Source organism: Bos indicus x Bos taurus, chromosome 5 (genome assembly GCF_003369695.1).
Source record: "Bos indicus x Bos taurus breed Angus x Brahman F1 hybrid chromosome 5, Bos_hybrid_MaternalHap_v2.0, whole genome shotgun sequence".
NCBI lineage: Eukaryota > Metazoa > Chordata > Mammalia > Artiodactyla > Bovidae > Bos > Bos indicus x Bos taurus.
The window spans coordinates 51,572,841-51,600,174 of NC_040080.1; the positions used below are offsets into that span (position 1 = coordinate 51,572,841).

General features: G+C 37.4%; 1 protein-coding gene across 3 annotated transcripts in view; it reads right to left on the reverse strand.

Annotated features, from left to right (window-relative positions):
• The window catches only part of WASHC4 (WASH complex subunit 4), a 58,501-nt gene extending 31,641 nt beyond the window's left edge, over positions 1-26,860 (reverse strand). For 2 of the 3 annotated variants that reach the window (XR_003511111.1, XM_027541902.1), the window contains exons 1-15: positions 26,702-26,844; positions 23,636-23,775; positions 22,685-22,738; positions 22,522-22,587; positions 21,625-21,670; positions 21,103-21,170; positions 16,081-16,163; positions 14,539-14,581; positions 13,795-13,898; positions 13,091-13,211; positions 11,346-11,469; positions 11,123-11,250; positions 10,132-10,292; positions 5,589-5,715; positions 16-141 (exon numbers count right to left, since the gene is read on the reverse strand). Coding sequence is in view for 2 of the 3 variants with exons in the window: in XM_027541902.1 (XP_027397703.1) it covers positions 16-141; positions 5,589-5,715; positions 10,132-10,292; positions 11,123-11,250; positions 11,346-11,469; positions 13,091-13,211; positions 13,795-13,898; positions 14,539-14,581; positions 16,081-16,163; positions 21,103-21,170; positions 21,625-21,670; positions 22,522-22,587; positions 22,685-22,738; positions 23,636-23,775; positions 26,702-26,762 (1,452 nt within the window). In the remaining variant the exon portion in view is untranslated. Of the gene's footprint in view, positions 1-15; positions 142-5,588; positions 5,716-10,131; positions 10,293-11,122; positions 11,251-11,345; positions 11,470-13,090; positions 13,212-13,794; positions 13,899-14,538; positions 14,582-16,080; positions 16,164-21,102; positions 21,171-21,624; positions 21,671-22,521; positions 22,588-22,684; positions 22,739-23,635; positions 23,776-26,701 lie in introns of all 3 variants that reach the window. The other variant, XM_027541901.1, reaches the window with a different exon arrangement.
• Between the last annotated feature and the right edge of the window lie 474 nt (positions 26,861-27,334).

Sequence of the window (27,334 nt, forward strand, 5' to 3'; positions counted from 1 at the left end):
CAATCCAAAACTTACCTTGAGAAGTTCAACAAGCCTGCATAATGCTTTAACTGATGTTTTGGTCATTGGCTTTTGCATGGACATGTAGAGATTCATTGTGGTTTTAATAATGGTACTAATACTATATGCATATAAAAAGCCCTATAAAAAACCAACATAAAACATCAATTAAAATCACAATAAAAGGTTTCATTCTTCAAGATTTCATTCTCTATGTGATAATAATTCTTCAACTCACCAATATCTAGTGTTTCTAAAGTGCATTTAAGATTCTGAAATACTCTTTACATGCAGTATTATACATGGTGGTGAAGTTTCAAAGCACCCCTTTAAAGTTATGCAACCTATCACACACTAGAAGGTTAGTCCTCTTGACATTACAGTGTCCTCTTGACATTACAGTATATAACTGCAATTAAAGAATATTTCCATTAAAAAAAACAAAACTTTCAGAGAAACGACTGGGATGTCAGGAAGGTATCTATTCATCCTTATGTTACCTGCCAGACAAGAGGATTAAAGACTCCTATTTGCTGCAGCTTAAGACAAAGGCTGAGGGCTCTAAGGAAGTAGGAAGTGAAAAATGAGGAGAAAGAGAGCTGCTCTCTGGCCAGTACAGACGTTCAACAGCACTCCTCAGTTCCAAACCAATCTCCCCTTTCTTTCTCACCCAGACCAACCCCTACCATCCATCTGCTACCATGTCCTCTGCTTGTGTTGCTGCTAATCAACTTTCTCTCCTTCCAGCCCCAAGAATAGGGTCTCTCTTACCCTTCTACTTATAAAGGAAGCCACAAGTCCTGTGAGGATTAAAAAAAATTTAGTGCTAATAAACCCAAGGAAACAGTATAGAATACAAAATAAGAAAAAGGCTATTACTTCTCAAACATATTTTCATTTAGATCCAAAAAGAACACACAGAAACAGAATAATGCAGATTCTTTGGGTTCATAAAGAAGGACCAAAAAGAGACACATGTACAGTTTAGAGATGAACCTAAACTATATTATTGTGAATATATCCAAGGTGCCAGGGCAGCAGCTATATGCCAGTGATTCTCAACCTTTCTCTCCAGCTCCACCCTGAGTAACAGTGGCTGACTAAAGGAATGACACAATGCAGGGAGGGGGAATTTTCTGTCAACCAATAGCAGCTCTATGGTAAGGAGATGCGACACAATTAAAAGGACCAAGAAATGAGAGTAGGCAGCTTCCTAAGAGGTGACAATAAGATCAGCGCTTGGGGTATACACGCAGGAAAGAGTCGCAAGTCTTACCTTGTCAGCTACAGGGCTATTACACCAGACCCTGAACCTACTGCAGCACTGGGAAAAGTTAAAAAGCAGAGACAAGGAAAAGGAAAGTATAACTCTAAGGCAGGCAGAAAAAGAGGTTTTCTGGGGGGAGAGGTGGGAGGGGACACAGAGGTCACAAGCTACCATCACCTCATTCCCAAACTAATTAATGGGCATTAGTTTGTGAAGGATACACATGAAGGATGAATGAATTTTAAACATCTAAATGGGGTGGGGGAAGGTCTGGGGTCTGTTTCTGTAAATGGCAGAATAGATAAGTTGGACCAACCTTCCTGTAGAAAACCAGAAAATCTGGACAAAACATTTTTTTTAACTCTTGGAAGGTATCAAAGAGCTATCAAGAAAATAAGAAACCACAAGGCCATGATAGGGAGAAGACAGAAACCCAGAGACATGAGCTCAGCATCTGAGGCTGCTTTCCCATAGAGGCATCTGCCCATTCCAAAAGAGGATAACAAAGACAGAAGCCAGACATATCTTTCAGGATCCCTGAGGATAAAAATAAGAGCTCATGGCCTATCAAGGAGAGGATGGAGTCCTGCTAAATCAACCAGGCTCTGAGTTGGGATTCTTAAAAACTACCTGCTAAAAAGTAAGGGTGAACTAGAAAAAAACAGCCATCATACAGTTTAGGTCCCGATTTACAATGATCTAAACCCATGACTGGGCTGAAGTAATCTCAGTTACTAGTTGTCCTAGACTAATGCGTATTGGAAGCAAATATTAAATCCTCTCTGGAGGAAGAAAAACAATACCCAGATCTTCAAATTATGTCTATAGTTTTATATACAATTTGTGTTATTACAAATCACCAGGCATACAAAGAGATAACATATATTCAAAAAACAAACAACAAAAATAGATAATAGAAATAACTAGCAATTATTGGACATGGGCTTCAAAGTAATTACACTAAGTATGCAGACGGAAATAGAACACAAAATTATTTCAGAAAATTGGAAACTATAAAAAAGAAACAAACTGAAAAGTAATTAAAATTAAGAACTAAGAAAAAAATTTTTTAAGTCAGTAGATGGGTTTAGTAGTAGGTTAGATGAAGAAATAATTAAAACAGATAATTGAACAGGAACAATACTTAAGGAGTTGATGACTGAGAATTTTCCACAAATTCCAAAAGCTTTACAAATCCCAAGTACCAAAAACACATAGAAAACCTCATGTAGGTACATCAAAAAATATTGCTTAAAAACCAAAAAGCATATTTTATAAGCAATCCAACAAAGACATATATTGGAAAAAACAGCAAAACTGACAGCCGCCTTCTCAACAAAAACAAAGGAAGCCAGAAAACAAAAAATTAAGTTAAATTTTAACAGGTATTCCACAAGGAGAAAGATGAGGGGATTCAAGAAGGATAAAAAGCAACAGAACAGGTAAATATATGGGTAAATCTAAATGAATACTACTAAAAACAACAGCAACAATGCCTTACATGGTTTAAAATATACATAGAATCAAAATACACTACAGCAGCACAGGTGAGAAGGGGTAAATAGAATTAAAAGGGCTTAAGAGCCTTATACTGTCTGGAAAGTGAATTACTCATTTATATTGGAGTTGAATGTTCAATAATGCATCTTAAAATCTCTACAGTAACCACTAAAAGAACAGTAAAATACTGAATGAAAGTAACAGAAGGAAAAATAAAATAAAAATAATTCAAAAGAGAGCAAGAAAAGAATATAAACAAATAGAAAGCATTAATCAGGTGCTAATTAAATATGAGTATCAGTATTGACATACATAAGAGTTTCACTGGGGAGAAATACATGTTGCTTAAACATGACCAAGATGATCACGATGGTGTGATCAATCACCTAGAGCCAGACATCCTGGAATGTGAAGTCAAGTGGGCCTTAGAAAGCATCACTATGAACAAAGCTAGTGGAGGTGATGGAATTCCAGTTGAGCTATTTCAAATTCTGAAAGATAATGCTGTGAAAGTGCTTCACTCAATATGCCAGCAAATTTGGAAAACTCAGCAGTGGCCACAGGACTGGAAAAGGTCAGTTTTCATTCCAATCCCAAAGAAAGGCAATGCCAAAGAATGCTCAAACTACCACACAATTGCACTCATCTCACACGCTAGTAAAGTAATGCTCAAAATTCTCCAAGCCAGGCTTCAGCAATATGTGAACCGTAGACTTCCAGATGTTCAAGCTGGTTTTAGAAAAGGCAGAGGAACCAGAGATCAAATTGCCAACATCCGCTGATCATCGAAAAAGCAAAAGAGTTCCAGAAAAACATCTATTTCTGCTTTATTGACTATGCCAAAGCCTTTGACTGTGTGGATCACAATAAACTGTGGAAAATTCTGAAAGAGATGGGAATACCAGAGCACTTGACCTGCCTCTTGAGAAACCTATATGCAGGTCAGGAAGCCAACAGTTAGAAATGGACATGAAACAACAGACTGGTTCCAAATAGGAAAAGGAGTACGTCAAGGCTATATATTGTCACCCTGCTTATTTAACTTATATGCAGAGTATATCATGAGAAACGCTGGGCTGGAAGAAGCTCAAGCTGAAATCAAGATTGCCAGGAGAAATATCAATAACCTCAGATATGCAGATGACACCACCCTTATGGCAGAAAGTGAAGAGGAACTAGAAAGCCTCTTGATGAAAGTGAAAGAGGAGAGTGAAAAAGTTGGCTTAAAGCTCAACATTCAGAAAACTAAGACCATGGCATCTGGTCCCATCACTTCATGGGAAAAAAGATGGGGAAACAGTGGAAACAGTGTCAGACTTTATTTTTTGGGGCTCCAAAATCACTGCAGATGGTGACTGCAGCCATGAAACTAAAAGACACTTACTCCTTGGAAGGAAAGTTATGACCAACCTAGATAGCATATTCAAAAACAGAGACATTACTTTGCCAACAAAGGTCCATCTAGTCAAGGCTATGGCTTTTCCAGTGGCCATGTATGGATGTGAAAGTTGGACTGTGAAGAAAGCTGAGCGCCGAAGAGTTGATGCTTTTGAACTGTGGTGTTGGAGAAGACTCCTCAGAGTCCCTTGGACTGCAAGGAGATCCAACCAGTCCATTCTAAAGGAGATCAGTCCTGGGTGTTCTTTGGAAGGACTGATGCTCAAGCTGAAACTCCAGTACTTTGGCCACCTCTTGTGAAGAGCTGACTCACTGGAAAAGACTGTGATGCTGGGAGGGATTGGGGACAGGAGGAGAAGGGGACGACAGAGGATGAGATGGCTGGATGGCATCACCGACTTGATGGACAGGAGTTTGGGTGAACTCCGGGAATTGGTGATGGACAGGGAGGCCAGGTGTACTGCAATTCATGTGGTCGCAAAGAGTTGGACACAACTGAGAGACTGAACTGAACTGAACTGAAAGGAGACACACATTAAATAAAGGAGCCAAACAGGTTGAAAATAAAAGGATAGTAACAGATGGACCTTGCGGACAGACCTAATTAAAAGAAAACTGGTACAGCTATGTTACTATCATACAAAAGAGACCTATGACAAAAAGCATTACCAGATATGATAAAAGGTTTGACTCACCACTAAGCTATAACAATTCTAAATGTTATGTGCCTATTTAGTCTCAAAACACATAAAATGAAAGTTGACGAAGCTACAAAGGATAAATAAGACAAATCTATAACACAGTGGGAGATTCCAACCCAATTATCTCAGTAACTGACAGAATATTCAGACAAAATAATTAAATATGATCCTACTTGATATATACAAAATACAACGACCAAAAAAAAGCAAACTACGTTCTTTTTAAGTGTACATGAAATGTTTGCCAAAGTTGTCCATAGCCCGATCCACAATGCAAATCTGAACAAACTTCAATACTGAAAATATTTTCATACTGGGAGAAATCAATAATAAAATGGTAACTAGGAAATCCTCATACTTTTGGAAATGAAGAATTCTATTTCAAAACAGTCAAAAGAGCAAAGGAGAAATCACAATGATTTTTTTTTAAGTATTTTGAAGTAAAGAATAATACAGATACAACACATCAAAACTTACGGGATGCAGCTAAGAAGTCAGGACTTGGAAGGAGTGTAGATTTGAATATATTAGATGCATATATTAAAAGCATGTATTAGAAAATCTAAACAAGTCACACAGACTCAAACTTACATAACCAAATCAATTTCAGTTTTAAACACAAAAACATATCCTACCCTTCACAGTTCTTTCACAGTGTACCTTCTGCATACTGGATTAACAAATAAATGATCCAAACATTCTAAGAAAGAAGATGCAACTACCTGTATAAAAACATTACATCTACTGGTGAGGTCTTCAGCAAATTTATCCATTCTCTGCTCTTTAGATAAAATAGATTCCATTTTCATCATCCATGAACTCACAAAGACGTAGTAAGACTGTACATCTCTAACAAAGGAAAATATTGAGGTTATTCAGCACAGGAAAGAAAATTTACTTCCATTTCTTCTTCTGGCTACAATAAAATATTTCCTGGCAGCAGTCAATTCATCTTTCAGATTTTTTTTTCCAGATTTTCGAAATATACATGTTATACATACACACATAATTTACTTAAGCAACAAATATTCACTGAATGTCTATACAGGCCAGGCACTGTTTTTCAGTACTAAAAACAAAAAACAGCAGTAAACAAAACAGACAAAAATCTCTGCTCCCATGAAGCTTACATTCTAGAAAGAAGAGCTGTGCAATAAAGCAATCAGTAACTGAACTCTGAGATGTCAGATATGTGCTACGGAAAAAATACAGCAGGGAAAAGTGACTGGGGCAGCAAGTACAATTTTAAACACAGTGATCAAAGTAGCCTTATTGAAAAAGTGATTGTGAGCCAAGATTTGAAGGAGATAAATAAGTAATCCATGCAAATATTCAACAGATGAGAATTTTAGGAAAGTAAACAACAAATGCAATCATCTCAAAACAGAAGAGTGTGCGCCATGCTCAAGTACTAAAAGAAGTCAGGATGACTGAAGAGCAGAGAGGAGGGGTGAGAACAGAAAAGGAGATCAGAGATACACAGGGGTGAGTGGGTTGGAGGAACAGGTAAAGTGGAGAGTAGAAAGGGATTTGTATAAGGCCCGGTAAGGACTTCAGTGGAAAGCCTCTGAAGTTGCTCAGTTGTGTGCAACTCTTTGCAATCCCATGGACTGTAACTTACCAGGCTCCTCCATCCATGGAATTTTCCAGGCAAGAGTACTGGAGTGGGTTGCCATTTCCTTCTCCAGGGGATCTTCCTGACCCAGGGATCGAACCTGAGTCTCCCACATTGCAGGCAGATGCTTTACCTTCTGAGCCACCAGGGAAGCCCCCCTTTAGACTCAACCTTGTTGGTACCAGGGATCGGTGTTACGGAAGATGATCTTCCCACAACCTGGGGGAGCTGGGGTGAATGGTTATGGGATGATGCAAGCACAGTGCATTTACTGTGCACTTTATTTCTATTACTATATCAGCTCCACCTCAGGTCATCAAGGCATTAGATCCTGAAGGTTGGGGATACCTGCGAGCGGATTTGAGCAGACTGACCTACTCTAACTCTGAGGAGGATCAGAATCACTTTGGTTGGCATACTGAAAATAAACTACGTAGGGGACAATGGCAAAAGCAGGAAAACCACTTAGGAAGTTCCTGTGATAATGCAGAGGAAAGGAGATGACAGCCAGAACCAGAATGAAGTATTTAGAATCTGAAAATTAAAGCTAACATTTACTGAATGCTTACTAAATATCCAATCACTGTTAAAAGCACTTTACACAAATTAACTCATTCCATCCTCACATTAACCTTGTGAGGTAACTAACATATTATGATCTCCATTTTACAGAACAGGAAATTGACAAACAGGGAAATTAAGTAATGGGCCCAACATCATACTAGTACTCAGCTGAGCCAGGACTTAAGCCCAAATCTAGGCAACTGTCCCAACCTCGAAAAGCTGAATCAGTAATAAAATTCTAAGCAGGTTGCTTATTAACACTACATCACTCTATCAAAGCATATCAAATCACTCAAGATGAGAACTTTCAGGGGCACAACTATTTAAGGTATACTCTTTTATTTTAAAAACAATAAATTAATTTCAATTGATTCTATGTGTTTTAAGGAGGTGAAACCTCACCATCAAATCTGAGAAAAATTATTTCTGCTGAGCCAGGATTCCATTAAACAAACCACCAACAGTTGCACTCTGCCTCAAATGGTGCTAAAATTTATTATTTGACTTGTGGATAATTTGATTTAAAAGTCTGGAACACAGATAAAGGGCCAAATCCCAGGGCAACGCCTCCACTTTGAGGAGGAGAATGTGATCAGGACTCAAGCAGGACTCCTCTCTCCCGGGCTTTACTTCAGTGTTGTGAATTTGAGGTTTCTTTGGCAGTTATGACAATGAAAAAGACACTGCCCCCTTCAGCTCAAAGGAGCTCTGCAATGACTGTGTAGGTATATTTTTGAAACAAAAGAATTTAGAAACATTAAAATGTTATCATATGGGGGGAGGGAATCCTTGAAAGTCAACTTATTTTTCACTTAAGAAGACTCAGTTCCTACAGCACCTTGGACTGACAGTCCTCTGTGTTCTGCCGGTCAGCTCTGGTGTAAGGTCATTACTCCTCAGGGCAGCTTACACAACTCTGCTGCAAAGGCTCAGAGCAGGCTGGGCACGGGTCTGCCTGGCCTCTCTGACATGTACCTAGCTGTGTGCCCTGGCAACATTCATTTCTCTAAGTCTCATTTTCCTTACCTGAAAATGGGATGAAAATAGTACTTTATAGTAGTGTTAAGGGCTTGCGCTCTAGAGGTAAACTCCCAGCTCCGCCACATTAGTTGTTTAAATTTGAGTAACGTCACTCTCTCTGTATCTCAATTTTCTCACTTACAAAATGGCCATAACAACAGAATCTACCTCACAGGATTTTCTGATGATTAAAAAAGATGACACATATGAAGTTCCTGGAATATACTGGCTTACTGAAAGCACAGGGTAAATATTAGTTGTGATTTTACAATTTCCCATATGGGAAGATTGTTACAGGGTTTATGTAAGACTGTGTTTAAATCCTTTAGCAGAAGGCCTACTGCTGCTGCTGCTGCTGCTAAGTCGCTTCAGTCGTATCTGACTCTGTGCGACCCCATAGACGGCAGCTCACCAGGCTCCCCTGTCCCTGGGATTCTCCAGGCAAGAATACTGGAGTGGGTTGCCTAGAACAAGCTTAAAAATGTTGGCAATTACTATTAATATCTGCCATGTTCATCTTTTGGTTCTGACTGAACTTCTGAAGACACAGGAATTAAATCTGTTCCCTATTCAATCTGAACGCCCTCCAAATATTTAAAGAAAATACATCATTCTTCAGATTTCTCTTTTAAAGGTCAAACCATATAGAGACTTTTCCACCGAGTCTTCAAAGGTCATGGTTCTCAGATCTAACATCCTGATCGGCTTCATCCACGGATGCTGCACTCTGTGGCCCTCTTAAAATGTAGCACCACCAAACACTAATTATGTGACCAGTAAAAATTCAATGCAACTATCAATTCCCCTAGCCTAGACATGGCAACTCATTTCCAAAATTTGGGTATAATTATTAATGTAATCTAAATATAAACTGACATTTTTATCAATTGTATTGCATTGTTAAAGAACGTTAAGCCTCCGATAACAAAAATATCCAAATCTTTTTTAAGATTACTGCTAATAAATCTGATTCCTGTCTCTCCATCCTACTGAATTCATCTCCGTAATATAACCCCAAACTTATGTCTTCATCTCTCAACTCTGTCTTAGCATGTATTGGAGAGCCCTGAAATCTCTGCCCTGAGTAGTCCTGCCTGAATTGAGTTGCTATCACTCTCCATGACTTTAATCACAGGACCTGACTTGGGAGTACTAAAAGATGCTTTAGGGGATCTCATATATTCCAAACATACTCCTCCTTTCCCACTGTACGGGAGTGATGCAACTTCCCCCTCAACAGTGAAGATCAACACAAAGTGGGTAGTTTTCCATAGTATCATATAACTACGTTACAGATTAAAAACCGTGATCGGTACCGGGCCAGTGGCAAAGTCCCATGACACCTCACTTAAAATCTTCATCTAGGTCAACATAAAATTTTAGCACTATACTCCAGGGAGAATGCAATATACTCCAGTGAGTAAACTTAACTGTTGAGCCAGATGATGAGAACACGTGAGTTCATTATACCGTTTTCTCTATTTTGTGCATATTTCAAATTTTACATAGGAAAAGAAGCTAAAAGATGTAAATATTAGAAGAAACTAGGAGTTAAAGTATTCTTTTAGGGAACAGGACTAAGGTATAGGGGGCAATTCAGCAGAGGACAATTATTTTTCCCTTTGAACCTTTAGTACTTTTTAACTTCTTAAATACAGGCATACATTACTTTCATAAAAATAAAAAAAGGATGGCATCAATCTTGCAAAAATCAACACTGAAGCACGTACACACGATGTTCTTAATTCATCAAATGGCATCTACTGCAGCGACTTCACGTCACACACAAAAACTACGTAATGCACCTGCTAAAAAGGCATGTGTGTGTATACGTGAGGGTACGCACATGTACATGTATTTCCATAACGCATAATTTGTCCACATCGTAAGCTGAGGTTTACGCCTCCAACATTTAAAACAAGAACACACTCCTAGAAAATAAATCTCGGAGAGACTGCCCAGCCTCTTCTCTGGTAATGAGTAACTATGTTTGATCTTATAATCAGTGTAAGAGTTAAAATATAAAATATCTAAGTAGTTTCATTATGGATACTTATAAAACCTACTTGGTAAGTGACTGTGCTTTCTGCTGTAGGAAAGTATCTCTGTGTATTTTAATGGCCTGAAGACTTTTTTTGTCCAGAAGTTTGGCAGCTGCTGGTATTTTCTGGATCAAAAAATTATCAGGAAACCAAATAATATTAGCAGTTAGAGTGATGGCTGGTACCTGAAACAGGAAATATAATAAAGGGGGAAATCATTAAATGCAGGCTAAATAATGAACTGTTTAATAGTCCAACAACAGGCAAAGGAAGACAATTTATTTCAAGAAAAATAATGATAAAAAGATCCTCATTAATGTGAAAAAATTTATGTTAACATGGCACAGAATTCAGGGCAAGGCATTCCTGTACCTGGTGTGGAGCATGACATTAATTTTATTCTGCCTAAATATTAAACAACATACACAACATACACAAACACACTCATGGATTTTCAGATGAACAAAAATATGTAAAAATTAAACAGAAACTTGAATCGTTACGACCTTTACTCTCACTTTATATTAGTGAAAAAATGCAGAATACATATCCAAGATGGCTGGGTTCTCATGGTCAATGTACCTGATTCTACATAATGTTTAAATTTTCAACTCAGAAATCAGGCGCCACACCATGGAAACAGCAAAGACAGAAAAAAAAATTATCTCATATTTTTCCTACTTCAATAATGGGAATGAATGACAAAAAGAAGGAAAAGAAAGAGAAGAGATAAAAGTAGTAATAGGAAGTTAATGTACAGGAAAAGATCCAGAAAAGCACCTACTAATCTGTATTTATATGATGCGGAATTATGGGGTATTTTCATGTACAATGTTACTTATTTTTGGACAGCTTAGTTTTTTAAATGAATATTATACTATTAGTTTTATAATTATTATTACAAAAATTATCATTTTTGTAAGCAGGAATAAAACACATTTTAAAAGATCTAGTTTTATCCAAAATCTTTTCCATCTATTCAAATTGAAAAAAAACAGAAGTTACAAATTCTTACCTTCTTACAAATGTCCAATAAAGACTTGTAAAACTTCTTATCAACAGTTCGAAAAATTTGAAAGTGCAATACAAAGAGTCCGCAAACTCCCACATACTTGTCTCTCTGATCAATTTCAGAAGGTTCTCCTTATAAAACATGAGAGAAAAAGAGTATACTTATAGTTCTGCTTTAAAGGAAATGAAAACTTTACAAACAAAAAAAAGAATGCGTTTTACATTACCAAGTCTGGCTTCTACATTTGCAAAAATTGAGCGAATACTATGTGCAAATTCTTCAGCAAAAGTGCTATTTTTCGACACAGATACTCCTCCATTGAGAGAGTCAAACTGCTGTTCTATACAGGCCTACACAGAAAACGTTTAGAGAAATTTAGACTCTCATAAGTTATATGACTTAATATGCTATGAAACAGAATTAAATATAGTGATAAAACCCTACATTCATCATTTTAATTTTACTAACATTGAGGCTCAAGTTTTCAATCTAATCCAGTATCTAAATCTTTCTGAATGGGAAATGTATATATACGTATATATTTGAGCACCAGTTATGTGAAAGGAATAAAACAGAACTGAAAATCTATATCCTACAAGAAGGGACACAGTGGTGCTTGGTGATACACAGAAGGTGTATCTGATGAAGCATGGGAAAGCATGCTTTATTATTTTAATTTACACTTTTAAGAAGAGACTTTATTTTTTCTGGTTACAATTACTGTCCTAGCACTTTATTACATCATGTGTAGAAATGGCTCCTGGAAAAAGAATCAATGAAAAAAATTCTTCTAAAATTAATGGATTTGTAGTTACATTGGTATAAACAAGAGCTGTGATCATTCTGTAAAAACTGTGACCATCTAAAATATAAATTAAAGGTAACCTTGAAATAGATCTTTAAATGGAATATACAGTTGAACCTTGAACAAGTCAGGGTCAAATCACATATAATTTATTGCTAGCCCTCTGTATCCACAGTTCCTCTCCATACTTGGATTCAACCAACTATGGACTGTGTAATACTATAGTGTTCACTATTGAAAACTATCCATATATAAGTGGACCCGTGCAGTTCAAACCCATGCTGTTCAAGGGTGTACTGTAATGCAACTTCTGGTGAACACTACCAAAGCAGTGCCATCTAACAGAACTTCCTCTGATAACGGAAATGTTTTATGTATGTGCTGACTGGTATGACTGTTAGCCACAGCTGACTTTCCTCGCCGTTTTACTGAGATATCACTGGCATGTAACATACATAAGTTTAAGGTGTGAGGGCTTCCCTGTGGCTCAGCAGCAAAGAATCTGCCTGCCAGTGCAAGAGATGTGAGTTTGATCCCTGAGCCGGGAAGATCCCCTGGAGAAGGACGGCAACCTACTCTAGTATTCTTGCCTGGAGAATCCCATGGACACAGGAGCCTGGAGGGCTACAGTCCATGGGGTTGCAAAGAGTCAGACACGACTGAGCACACACCCAAGTGTGATAATTATATTACATGTGGCTATTAGCATTTGAAATGTTGCTAGTATGGCAGAGGGTGATTTATTTTAATTTAAATAGCTACATGTGGTTAGAAGCTACCTGAATTGTATAGATCCAAATTATATTCCCTGTGTAGGAAGAATTAAAACAGACTTTTAAGAGGCTGTTTCACAAATCTAAAATCTAGAGATTAACAACAAAAAAATGCTTGACAAACAACTGTTTATATACTAATCCTCGAACAGTTTTATCCTTTTACATAATTTTAAAAAAACTTTATCCCAAATATAACCAGTATACTGTTAATTTCATTAGCTACTAGATACTGACATAATTATATTTTACAACATAATCAATGTTTCAAGCTTAAGCACTTTTAAAGAAAAATACAGTCACAACAGTATGTTATAAAAGTGCCCCACTACAATTCTGAGCTGGGTCTACTAACAGAAGCCCGTTTATTACAGTCTGATACAGCTCTCATACCTGAAATATCATTCCATCAAGTAACTGCCCTTCTAGCTTCAGCAAGAACTTTTCAAATGGCTTTAGCTTTTCTTCCTGAATTCCAAACTTTGAAGGATTGTGATGGACAGATTTCAGTAACCTTGTAGAAAAGGAGGAGAAAGACCTTCAATTTGCCAATAAATTCTTATATTAAAACTATTCCCCAAAATCAAAGTTCTATATTTATAATCATTTGACACTACACATTTGAAAATTTGAACAAAAACAATCCTAATATATTTAAATTTCTAATCACATACCTTTTTATATCATCTTCAATTCAGATACCTGGTACTCTCTAGATAAAATTTAGTGAAAACCTAATAGATTGAATAAAATAAAATGCCTTAACTTTAAAAAGTCTGGAATATAAAACAAAATAAAATCAAGCTGAGAATAAATGTTACTTGTATAGAACAAGGAAAATAAACCTGGGTCCTAAAATAGTCAAATTAACATTCACTACACTTTAAGAATTAGGATGCTTTATACAAGTATATCATACTCTCAAAAAGCCCATCTGCAATTAAAAGAATGGTTACTGTCTTCAAAGAAAATCTGAAATGAGATCCTTCTAAATATGTATCTTCAGGTCTCTTAAAGGATCTGTACTATTTATATTTATTTTTTAGTAATACATTAACTGTACAAAGAGAATATTTTAAACATTTTAGTTGGCTCACCTTTTGTACATAGTCCAGTGGTCTTTTAATGTGATGTGATTATCAATAATTTCATCCAGGGTAAGCAAAACTGTTAGCAGCTCTCCCAAGTGCTCATACATAGTCTGCAAAAAAAACCTTTAATGATTATCATTTAATCACTAGTTAGAAGTTAAGCTTCATGTGGATTTTAAAGTTAAACACACTTGGGATAATTACTAACTTAAAGCAGTGGGAAAGTTAAGCTACAGATGAAACTACTAATCCTCAAGATGGAACAGCCTAAAATTGGAAAACCCTTCACCCAAATTTCATCCTTAATCACATTACTGTAGATTCCCTCAGACCACTTACAGCAGGGGTCCCCAGCCTTCAGATCTAATGCCTGATGATCAGAGACGGAGCTGATGTAATAATAATAAAGTGCACAGTAAACGCAATGTGTTTGGATCATCCCCAAACCATCCCTTCACCCCCTTCCCCACCCCTGTGGTCTGTGAACACTGTCTTCCAAAAAAGTGGTCCCTAGTGCCAAAGAGGTTGGGGACCACCGACTTCGAGAGTCTGCACTGGGCCAACACTAGGAAGAGTTACACTCACAGTGGGTCAATAACGCCTCATCAAGTTCACAAATGAGAGAACAAATGCAAAAGAAAGAAAGAAACCCTTTAAGAGCCTTGCAGTAAGTGTAGTACTCCCCAATCATATAAATGCCAAAGCAAAATATGCAAAAAATTATTATTTTACGAGTTAAATTACTTTTACCTGAAAATGAACTCCAGTTGTTTCTATAATTTTGGGTGCAATCCTGTAATAAAATAACATCCAAGTTTAAAAGAAAACCTCATTTTTTGGTCACAGTTCATGTTTATTTTAAGGAAAAAGCCTCTTGGAATTTAAAAATGTATTTACTTTTATTTAGGCTTTAGTCACTAAAATTTATGCAACACAAGTTTACTATCATAGTCCACACCCAAGAAGAGAACTAACGTACTCTCCTTGTCTATACCCAACTCAGTGGGTAGGTACATGTCAATACATGGCCCATCTAGCTTGGGATGAAGCAGAGAAATACCAAAACTGATATTCATTTATTTCTAAACTATTAGAATTTCTCAATTTTCAACTAGAATCTTTGCTATCCTACCCAAACTGGCATTTGGAAACTAGTCCTCTCTTCAGTTGGGTTTATTTCTAGAGTTTTCATTCCTACTGAGAAAACAATGCATACAAATGGGATTACACCAAAGTCAAAGCCCCAGGATAATTCAATTTTACTTCCCAGAGACTCAACCTACTCAACAGTAAATAAATTAATACTTATATATTAAAGCACATATAAAATATTCTGCAAGATAGAATACTTTAAAAATTAAATACAAAATTCAAATAAACTTTGTCTTTCTAGGACAGGGCTGTGGTAGAGGGGGGTCTCTGAATCACACACCAGGTTCTATGGCGGGCCGGGGTAGCTATGCTGTCAGTCCCTTCTGCCATGAGAACTTTAGTGAAAAAGAGAGCTAAGTATCTGACAGAGCAGAAGCACACAAGAATGGGAAACAACACACTCTTCCACTTTACAAAGAGAGTTAAGATGCAGCATGGTCTAAGAACAACAACAATGAATGTTCTGGTGACCAAAAGAATCAGACTGAAACTGCTATGGAATCTTGGCAAATAGTTCCTTTGGGCCTCAGTTATCTCTCTTCTCACAACTGAGAACTCCTAATCATACACCTAAACAAAGGTATTTTAAGATTGTAAGTGAATGGGAAAAAATTAAGTATAAAGTTTTAATCAAATGCAAGGTATTACTCTGTGGTGGTTAGGAATACTAACCATGACAATTTGATCATTTTTCTTGATTTAGGGCAATGATATCCAAACTTGGAAGATCATTAGAATTATAGATTATCTAGTCCCCTCTCCCTAAGATTCAGTAGTTTAAGTGTCATATGATTCTAATGAGCCAAGAATACTTCAATGTAAAGAAAAGCCGTAAGAGAACTCAGTACATTCTATGTTAGCCCTTTTCTCTACAATTAAAGATTATTATGTCAACATTTTCATTCAGACAGATAATGGGTTCCTGCACCACGGTATAAACTGTCTTCCTAACCTCTGCATTATACACATCACGAGTGTTTAAAACATCACGAGCGTTCAAAGAAAGATGAGTACGTGAATGAAGGAATGAGGGAATAAATGAGTAAACACACGAAAACCTTTTAAATATTTAGCTAGTTTAAGAAAAGACATTCCCTGCATCTCTATTAAAAATGCAAAATGATTTTTAAAATCCATTACTTGTTACTGATATAGAGGGCAGCCAACTGATGGACTACATTCATCACCACTTCATAGCACCTCGTAACAAAACAAGACAGTTCCTGAAATGACAAGTTGAGTATATGTTACAAGTTGAGTAAACGTCATCATTTCTGACTTTTATGTTAACAACGCTAAACATAAACAAAACTGTTTTCCAGTAAAAATCTCCAGTTAACCTGCAATAAGATTTAAAGCATCCTTCAAGCAATCAGTTATTCACTCACCTCCCACGGTCATTTCTACCTCTTTGCCTCCATAGCATTTCATTCATCCTTGTATTTTAAGTCTTGCTTTCACTGCTCATATAATTCCTAAGTGACAGAGACTGTCTTACTCCTTTGAATAGCCACTGTCCAGTACTGTGGTTAATCTTCAACTGCTTCTCAATTTCTGCCTATTAAATGAACATCTGAATGAATGAAGCTCAAAAGCTGCCAGTTTACAAAGTGTGACAAGGAATGGAAAGGGTCTTCAGAAATCACTCTGAAATAACTTCAAATGTTTATAACCTTTAACCCTACCTATTAACAGGCTTGGCACACATTAAGTGAAATATAGATTTTCCCAGGAATATGTTTGTCATTCTTAAAGAGATGGGAATACCAGACCACCTGACCTGCCTCTTGAGAAATGTGTATGCAGGTCAGGAAGCAACAGTTAGAACCAGACATGGAACAACAGACTGGTTCCAAATGGGAAAAGGAGTACGTCAAGGCTGTATATTGTCACCCTGCTTATTTAATTTATATGCAGAGCCATGAAATTCAAAGACGCTTACTCCTTGGAAGGAAAGTTATGACCAACCTAGACAGCATATTCAAAAGCAGAGACATTACTTTGCCAACAAAGGTTCGTCTAGTCAAGGCTATGGTTTTTCCAGTGGTCGTGTATGGATGTGAGAGTTGGACTGTGAAGAAGGCTGAGCGCCAAAGAATTGATGCTTTTGAGCTGTGGTGTTGGAGAAGACTCTTGAGAGTCCCCTGGACTGCAAGGAGATCCAACCAGTCCATTCTGAAGGAGATCAGCCCTGGGATTTCTTTGGAAGGAATGATGCTAAAGCTGAAATTCCAGTACTTTGGCCACCTCATGTGAAGAGTTGACTCACTGGAAGAGACTCTGATGCTGGGAGGGATTGGGGGCAGGAGGAGAAGGGGACGACAGAGGATGAGATGGCTGGATGGCATCACTGACTCGATGGACATGAGTCTGAGTGAACTCCAGGAGTTGGTGATGGACAGGGAGGCCTGGTGTGCTGTGATTCATGGGGTCACAAAGAGTCGGACACGACCAAGCGACTGAACTAAACTAAAGAGTATATCATGAGAAACGCTGGGCTGGAGCAAGCACAAGCTGGAATCAAGATTGCCGGGAGAAATACCAATAATCTCAGATATGCAGATGACACCACCCTTACGGCAGAAAGTGAAGAACTAAAGAGCCACTTGATGAAAAGTGAAAGAGGAGAGTGAAAAAGTTGTCTTAAAGCTCAACATTCAGAAAACTAAAATCACTGCATACAGTCCCATCACTTCATGGCAAATAGATAGGGAAACAGTGGAAACAGTGGCTGACTTTACTTTTCTGGGCTCCAAAATCATTGCAGATGGTGACTGCAGCCATGAAATCAAAAGATGCTTACTCCCTGGAAAGAAAGTTATGTCCAACCTAGACAGCATATTAAAAAGCAGAGACATTACTTTGCCAACAAAGGTTCGTCTAGTCAAGGCTATGGTTTTTCCAGTGGTCGTGTATGGATGTGAGAGTTGGACTGTGAAGAAGGCTGAGCGCCAAAGAATTGATGCTTTTGAACTGTGGTGTTGGAGAAGACTCTTGAGAGTCCCCTGGACTGCAAGGAGATCCAACCAGTCCATCCTAAAGGTGTCCTGGGTGTTCATTGGAAGGACTGACGTTGAAGCTGAAACTCTACTACTTTGGCCACCTGATACGAAGAGCTGACTCATTGGAAAAGACCCTGATGCTGGGAAAGATTGAGGGCAGGAGGAGAAGGGGACAACTGAGAATGAGATGGCTGGATGGCATCATCGACTTCATGGATATGGGTTTGGATGGACTCCAGAACTTGGTGATGGACAGAGAGGCCTGGCGTGCTGCAGTTCATGGGGTCGTAAAGAGTCAGACACGACTGAGCAACTGAACTGAATTCACGCCTATCTTATTTAGAATCTAATTAAATTTATGGCTGTTCTAAACAATAAGCTCTCTGTGGGCAGAAATGTGTTGGTTTTGTGCACTGCTGTATCCCAAGCACCAATCACAGTTTCTAACATATGCTAGGCTCCCAAAACATTTGTTGAATATATAAAATGGAATTATATGCAGCTGTGAGATCCACAATTTAAATGTTTTAAAAGTGAAAATAATGCATTTCAATTTTATTTAAACAGCTCCAGTTATCTCTTATTAAACTTCTATAAATCTAATAAAAGCAAAGCAAAGACTAGAAAACGCAGGACAAATAGAAAACACAAAGCAAAAGGTAGAAACGAGTCCTGGTACATAACAGACTATCTATAAAATACAGAAAAAGAACCAATTAAAACACAGAAATTTTCAGATTATATAAAAAAGCAAAATCCAAATAGATCCAGTTTTAGAGAAATACAACTGAAACATAATGACACTGAAAGGCTGAAAGAATAAAAAAGAATTTTAAAAAAAGAAAATGCTAACTAGAGCTGGGGCAGTGATAGTAGTATCAAATAGATTTTGATTAACATTGGTATAGCTAATTAATATGTATGTAATTATATATTATATACATAATTATCACAGTTTAAGAAGGTCATCACACAATATACAATTCGATTTACTGGGAATTATTAACAATTCTAAACTCATAAGCACCAAATAAAACGTCCTCAAAATAAGAAATGCAAAATTTGACAAAACCAGAAGGAGAAACTGACACCTTCACTTCAACCTTGCAAATCAACATTTCTCAGACCCCAGCCCAGCAGGCTTCCTGTTAGGTTTTGTCAACAGGTGGCACTAAAAGGAGACCTAAAGGTAGGAAAGGGACATCCCTTCTATTTCTTGCTGTTTTTATCAACATAATCCAGGCAGGATCAGTTCAACCCAGCAATCACAACTTGCCCCAGGCTCCAGCTTCTTTCAGCACTGCTGCTGCTGCTGCTAAGTCGCTTCAGTCGTGTCCGACTCTGTGCGACCCCATAGACAGCAGCCCACCAGGCTCCCCCGTCCCTGGGATTCTCCAGGCAAGAACACTGGAGTGGGTTGCCATTTCCTTCTCCAATGCATGAAAGTGAAAAGTGAAAGTGAAGTCGCTCAGTCGTGTCCGACTCTTAACGACTCCAGAAGCAATATTCAATTTTAAAGTCTACCAGCAGCAGCCAGGCAGCACTGATTCCTCAGAGCTATGATATTAATACTAATTCCTTGGGGCTCCTCCTCCTAGCTTTCAGATTCTAACAACCTGAACCTTTTTCCTTTTTTACCCTACATATAGGGGTGATACTTGCGTCCTCTGGCTTACCTCACTGTTTTTCCTTTCAGCCCTCCAATCCTTATGTAACCAATTCTCTAGATTTAATATATATTCTTTTCTTCTTTAATTGAAGTACAGTTGACTCACAATATTGTATTAGTTCCAGGTGTACAGCAAAGTGATTTAACAATATATTTTTTTCAGATTCGTTTCCATTAAGGTTAATAAAAAAACCTGAGCACAGTTCCCTGTGCTATGCAGTAGATCACTGCTGTTTACCCGCTTTGTGTATAGCAGTGTGCACCTGTTAATCCCGTACTTCTACCTTATCCCTCTTCCCACCTTTCCCCTATGGTGACCGTAAGCTTGTTTTCTATGTCTGTGAGTCTGTTTCAGTTTTGTAAACAAGTTATTTGCATTATTTTTTAGATCCCACACATAAATGATATATTTGTCTTTCTCTACCTTCACTTACAGTATGATAACCTGTAGGTCCAGCCATGTTGCTACAAATGACATTGCTTTATTCTTTTCTGTGGCTGAGTAATATTCCATTGTGTATGTATATACCACATCCTCTTTATCCATTCATCTGTTGACAGGCACTTAGGTTGCTTCCATGTCTCATCGACTGTAAACAGTGTTGTATTACTGGGGTGCACGTTAACTTTTCAAATTAAGAGTTTTCATCTTTTCAGAATATATGCCCGAGAATAGTACTGCTGGACCAAATGGTAGCTCTTTTCAATCTCCCCTTTTGAAGTATCCTGTGTGATACTTGCTTTTGGATTGAACCCTGACTGACACGTACCATCATAGAGGACAACTGCAACAAAATGCTCTCAATTAGGTGAGAAGACCAAAACAAAGTAGTAAAGATATAAAAGATTTGAACATATTAGCATGCCTGATTCAATGAAATACATCAAATATTATATCCAACAGTCAGAAGGTAAGTGGGATTATGGCTACTGTTTCCTGATTTCCAGTTTTTACTTTTACCATATAAGCACTGCTTTTACAACAGGGAGGGGAGAAACAACTTATTTCATTCTTTTGATAAATCAAAAGACCTAGAATAACTTTACACTGTAAAATAAAACTTTACAGTAATGAAAAGTATATCTAAATTGAAACATCTGGTTAAAAGCATCATATGCTGCTGCTTTTAAAACTTCACTCTTGTTCATATATCAGCTTAATGATCTTTCTTAGCCACTTTTTCTATCATAAATTATCTTTTCCTACCAGGTACAAAGTTTAAATTGTTTTAAGAGGCATGGTGATAAACTGTCCATAAATGAAATTATACAAACTTATTTTGATAGCTTATGTCACTAAAAACGCTTTGAAAATCTTTCAGGAATTACAATCTCCTTAAATATAATCCAATGCCAACAAAGTGCCTTACCCTCAGAGTACAATCTCTGAGCATCTGACATTTCAGAACTCTTTTCTGATTACGTGATTTACTCAAACTTTTTTTGGGGGGGGGGGGGGGGGGAACTCAATAAAAAGTAAAAACCACTTACCTGTAAGAATGAAATAAATCTCCCCATTTGAATTTGACAATCACCTTCCACCATGCTGGAATCTGTAGCTTTAAAAGGCAACATGAAGAATATTTCAAGTTTTTATCTTAAAGTCAATCAACATCAAAAAAGGAAAATGATTTTTATTCATTAGGACATCTTCTAATCTGGACAGTATGAAAAACAGAATTTTACACTAAAGAGAAAAATGAAACAATCATTAATCACACAATTAAAAGCAACCATCTGTCCCACTATTTAATGAATTCAAGGAAAATATTCATCTAGCTATTGTGCTTTGTAATTTATAAAAATATTCACAAATCAATTTTATACAGAATTTGCTGCCGCTTGTTCACTGAGGTTTTCACCTGTTTACTAAACAAAAACACAAAGCAACAAAGAAATGTGACTGTTCACTGCTCAAACTAACACTTTACATGATCATAACAGTCCTAGAATTCAGTTAACTTTGTTTATTTCAAGTACCACAACATTACAATGTGAAATTTTAAAACTTACCTCCTTCTCCATAAAACAAGAGACCATTATAAAACTTAGTTTCAGCCTGTTTAAAAAAATTAAAATAATTTTAAAGGTTGCTATTTTGTTTTTAAATTCCTAGGCTGTCTTCATTATCCTTATTTAATAATACACAGATGACTACATCATACATACAAATTTACTTAACTTCAAAAACTGCTTATAATATAGGTAAATTCAATCTATCTTTAGAATACCGAAGATATTACTGATACTCAAAGTTATTTCTTGATTTCTTTAGCCTTTATCTGACCACTCTAACTGTCCGACATCCTCTCACAAGTTCATGAGAGAAAGCAACCATGTAGTACCAAAAACGTAAAAAAGAAAAATAAATTAAAAAAAAAAAAAATCTAAAGAAGAAAAGATGAAGTTTACCATCTACCACTTTCAAAGGCTCATGGGTGAGGAAATGCAAAACATTATAAATTCAAACCTTTTTTATTACCATCTACCAGTTTTAATGGCTCACGGGTGAAGAAACGCAAACCATTAAAAATTCGAACCTTTTAAAAAAAAATCAGTTATATCCAGAAGATCCAGTATACATGACAAGTAATACAGAAGGAATGCAGGCCCAGAATCAAACCATTACTACCAATAAAATGTTGGATGAGTGACACCCTCTTTAAGCTTCAATTTTCTCATCTATTCCTCACGTACCTCCAAGTGGTTATTACTGTTAAGAGGGTTAGCATGGTGTTTGGTAAATAGTACTTAGTGAATGGTCTCATTATTATTGCTAAAATAAATATATAGCTCACCCAATCTTCATGAAATATTTGTGCACACTTACACATATAAAAGCGCATATTTGCTTTTTCATATTTGCTTTTAAATCATGTTTTTAATGTCTTGAAGAATATAAATAATTACCTCATATTTTAATTTCTTGATTTCACAACAAAGTGCAGCATAAACAGTGATGACTTTGTTTAGGACCTAGTTTCATGAGGAAAAATACAAAAGGAAAGAAGTAAATTATAGAAGATAATGAAAGCATTTTAAAAAATAGATTTTTAGGTTTAGGAATCTGTACCTTGTTTTCGGTCTTGATGAGTTCCAAAAGGGAAGACTGTTCATAAGGCAAAAGCTATAGAAACAAAGGAAAATAAATTCCTTTTTAATTTAAAAAAAATCATTAAAATTCTCAATACACAAATTGAGACTAGCTCTATTTCACTGAAAGTTGTGTTAGACCCTGTACTCAGCACCCGTCCCACAGCAGATGGGCACTGCTAACAGGTACAGGATTTCTTTCTGGAGTGGTGACAATGTTCTAAAATTGACTGTGGCACAAGTCTATGGAAACACTACAAACCAAAGAAATTGTATGATACACAAATTACATCTCAGGAAAGTTGCTATTAAAAAGTCAACACTGCTACCTTAGGACAGTTGTCTAGCACATAATAAATGCTTAAAAAATGTTATTATTTGAGTAGTAAGAGGCTACAGTTTCAAAGATGAAACAAAATAGAACAACCTCAAAATGGACCACAGCAGCTTATTTTATATATTAAAAAAATAAAAATTAAAACACTCCCATATTAAGAGCCCCTAAATAGCATAAAGGAGCTTTTGAAAAATCATGGAAATATTCTTTATCTTGACTGGGATATGAGTTACAAGGGGATAGATGTTTGGTAAAATTCACCATACAATATATTTTAAATCTACACACTTTTCTGTATGTAAAATAGTCTTAATAAGAAAACAAAGCCTTAATATGCTATTCCAACCCTCTTCATTTTCTTGATAATGAAAAACAAAAGTCAGCTCAAAGACTGGAGTTTGCATCATTCTTTAAAAAAAAAAAAAAAACACACACATGCATGGCTTAGAGAAAAGGAAATTAACCATGTTTCTCCAAGTTTCTTTTAGCTCTCTAGACTCCAAATAAAAATATATATCCCATATTTGAACACTGTTTCAAGGCATATATGTTCTGAAAATGTATACGTAAATTAAAAATAAAACAAATTCCAACCTTTAATGCTATAGGATCAAGATTGAAATCCCAAACGTCTCCAATTGAGTCATCCAGTGCATCCTCAATTCTTCTCAATTGAGAGGTATACTCCTCAAGAAATTTCCCATAATTCTTAAGCTGGACTTCAGCATGAATTTCTAAATATAAATTTGAAAAGTTTGTGAAAAGTAATGAATTACAAGACATTTACTTCAAATAATCTCAAAAGTCACAGAAAAGTAGATAGTAAGCATTGTTAATGTATCACCCTGGAATGTCTGGAATTCTTGAAAATAAAGTTCTAAAGTTAAACAGTAATTGAACTTTCTATCTTTTCCAAGTATAATAATAATTGTACATACAGTAGATGGTACTTTAAGAAATCATCTTAAAACTATAACTTTAAAGTACTATGAAAAAGTCACTATACTATTTACCCCATAATCTAAACAATCTGAAAATGCCTTAGACAACTCAATGTCCTAATTCTCTATTTTAATCATAAACAACTACTTTGTGCAAAAAACCTGATTTAGGTGCAAAAATCTGAGCTGTCATAGAAGCAAAATTTTTAACTGTAATGCTTAATTACACAGTAAACTATGCCTAAAAATACACCTAAATATTGTTTTTGAAATGATTTTAGATCTGCTTCATCACAGTATTATTTCTGTAATGCCCCAAATTTATATTGCTAATTTTATATTTATAATGCCCCAAGATATATTGTTTTAATTATCATAATAGAATTGGAAAAGCCAGTAAAGGACACTGAGTACAGAATATTGTGTTGATATTTACAGACTTTACATATTAATAGAGGACTCTAGAAGTCACTGGAATAAACTGGACAAAAAGTTTCCTTACTCATCAAAAATACCTGCTTGTCAATGCAGGAGACGAAAGAGACGTTAGGTTCAAAAAATCCCCTGGAGGAGGGCATGGCAAATCACTCCAGTTTTCTTGCCTGGAGAATCCCATGGACAGAGGAGCCTGGTGGGCTACAGTTCACAGGATCGCAAAGAGTGGGACAAGACTGAAGTGACTCAGCACCATACATTATAATTACTTACTCCAAAGGGAGCAAATTCAACTCCAACTCAGATTCTCTTACTGATGTGAATTACTTTATTCAATTGCTGACTTCTTAAAAAAGTAAAGCTTTTCTCTCCTCAAATTAGCAATGCAAAGCAACTGTAAGTATGTTCCAACTCACTGAAGACCTAGCTTCACATTCTCCCCTATTCTGCAACTAATGTTCAGAATCAGGTGGATTCATTTAGTTAACTTAATGCCTGGAATCAGGTGGATCCATTTAATTACGGTTCCTGCTTTATTATAGCATTAATCCAGGCAATTCTGGAAAGCAATATAAATGATTCATATTCCAAAAATTAATGAAAACCAGGCCCAGAGAAGAGAGCTCTTCCCTTCCTTACAGCTTAAATTTTAAAAACTGTGTATGATTCTCAAAATCCCAAGTACCTGTCTAATTTTCAGTTACAAGGGAAATGACCAAAGCTGCATTTAACCAGAAAATGACTTCTTAATGACAACGCTAGACAAACATGCCAATGAATTATTCATTTAGTCTGTTTGGAAATTAAAGTAGCAGGCAAGAGAAAATCTGTAATAACATTAAAGTTCCTTGCTGATAAGTTTTTAAGCTGGTAAAAGTTAAAATAAGATCTGAAATAAGAACTCTATAGTGATTCTTCAAGAGTTAAATTCCAAAAACCTATTAACATGCTTATCACTTCCAAGAGACTGAATTCCTTTTTTTATCTTTGTGTGGAAAATATCTTTGAGTGAATCAGACTGAACTGATTCAATCTACCAGAACCATTTTCAAACCCAAACATATCTTCAATCCAATATTTCACAGATACAGAGTAAGGAACCTCTATCCATAAAACTTCATACATGACAAGGCGCAGTTCACTTTAACAAAGACAGAATCCTCTCCACAAACAAGTTGAAAGATCCTGTCACTATCACCAGGATTGTTTTCTCATGCTGTGTAAGAGCTAGTAACTCATGGAAAGTTTTGTGAGAAACGGCTAACCATCCTGAATTAAACTCACCCTTTTGACAGGCTAATAAAATCTACATACATCTAATGTGTCTGTCTTTGTAAAAATTAAGCAAAATTTACACGTAATTTTTAAAAACTACACCTTTTGAGAAAACTACATAAAAAAACAAATTCAAAAAGCAGTTAAGCCTAATATCTCTTATTTAAATCACCTATACAGATTCATATTACCAAATATAAGAAACAGATTGCGAATTTGTATTCATCTTAAGTAGTTTCAATGAAATAGCTTGACCTCTAAATTTTGCTACGTGGAACTGAATTTGTTAGGTTTTGGAGGTTGGATTTCTAAATTAAAATGAGACAATCCAATTTTATGAAGTAAAATCTGCAGGAGATATGCTGTTAATTTCCGAAACCTGTCTAGGTGCGCTGGAAACCACAGGGCATCACTTTTCAAAAATACCATTAAACGTAAATAAAAGACATGGAAGGTAATAAATTGATGTTCACGTGTTTGTTTTTCACGCTTGAGTTCTTTTTCGCTACCTTCTACAGTTCTAAGAATATGAAGGCAAAGACACTCGAAACTTCCCAAAGTTGGTTTGGGAGGAAAACGAAGAAAAACAGGAAACCGAAACAGGAACCTCGACCTCAACCTCACCTAAAACTGCAAGCTCGGAAGATCCAGCGAAAGTCCCAGGAGACCAGGGACCAGGCCGCCTCCGCTCCCCAGGATGCGGACCTCCCCGGGGGGGCCCCGCCCGGGGCCCCGGCTGCACCAAGTGGACACGCCGCGCCCCCGGGCCACGGCGCGCTCCGCCGGACAATCACAACCCCATACGCCAAGCCAGGCCGGGCCTGCTTGACTCACCATCACTGGGGCTCCCGACACCGAAAGTTAGGTTCGCGAGCCCGTGCCTCTCACACCCCAAGGCGCAGAAAGCTGCGAGCCCACCGCAACGCAAAACCCTCCCGCAGGAGCGCTGCCCGGACGTCGGTGGGCCGATGAGCGTGCACCCGCAGCCCTCGCCCTGCCGCTCCCTTACTCTGTGAGCCGTCGTCTACGCGGTCGAACTCCCAGTCCGGGGACAGAGTCTCCACCGCCATCACCCCGGCGCCTCCCCCAGTCACAGCCCAAACCAGCCTTGGCTAAGACCGCGGCCTCACCCCAGCGGCTGTAGCAGCACGTGACTTCCGGCTTCGGCCCCGCCCCCGCTCGCGAGGGCCAGCGGGGCTAGACGCCCCTGCGGGCCGCGGGGGCCGCTGGGAAACCGAGTCCTCCGGGGGTGACCGGCGGAGGCTGCCACAGCCTTGGCGGTGGTCCTTTAGGTGTCCCCTAGTTACTACGTGGGCGTCGCAACCATCCAGTTCATTTCTCACGCCATATCTCTATACCTTCAGTTTAGCCCTGCAGTCTCCAGGAACTTTTAATACTAAAAGAACTGCTCCCTCATTCTAGCCTAAAGAGGGCAAAATTGATGGGGTGAGGGCTTAATAGGAAGGCGTGGTCAACTAGAACATAGCCGTCCAGGCACTTCTTACCAGAAGCTCGTTTAGCCAACGACTTCCTGGTCTCCAACGTCCGAGCTCTTGCCGCTCTTGTCCTGCACTCCCAATGCGGGTTGCTCTTGAGGGGAAAACAAAAAACAAAAACGATGTGCAAGAGGAGTTACTTTATG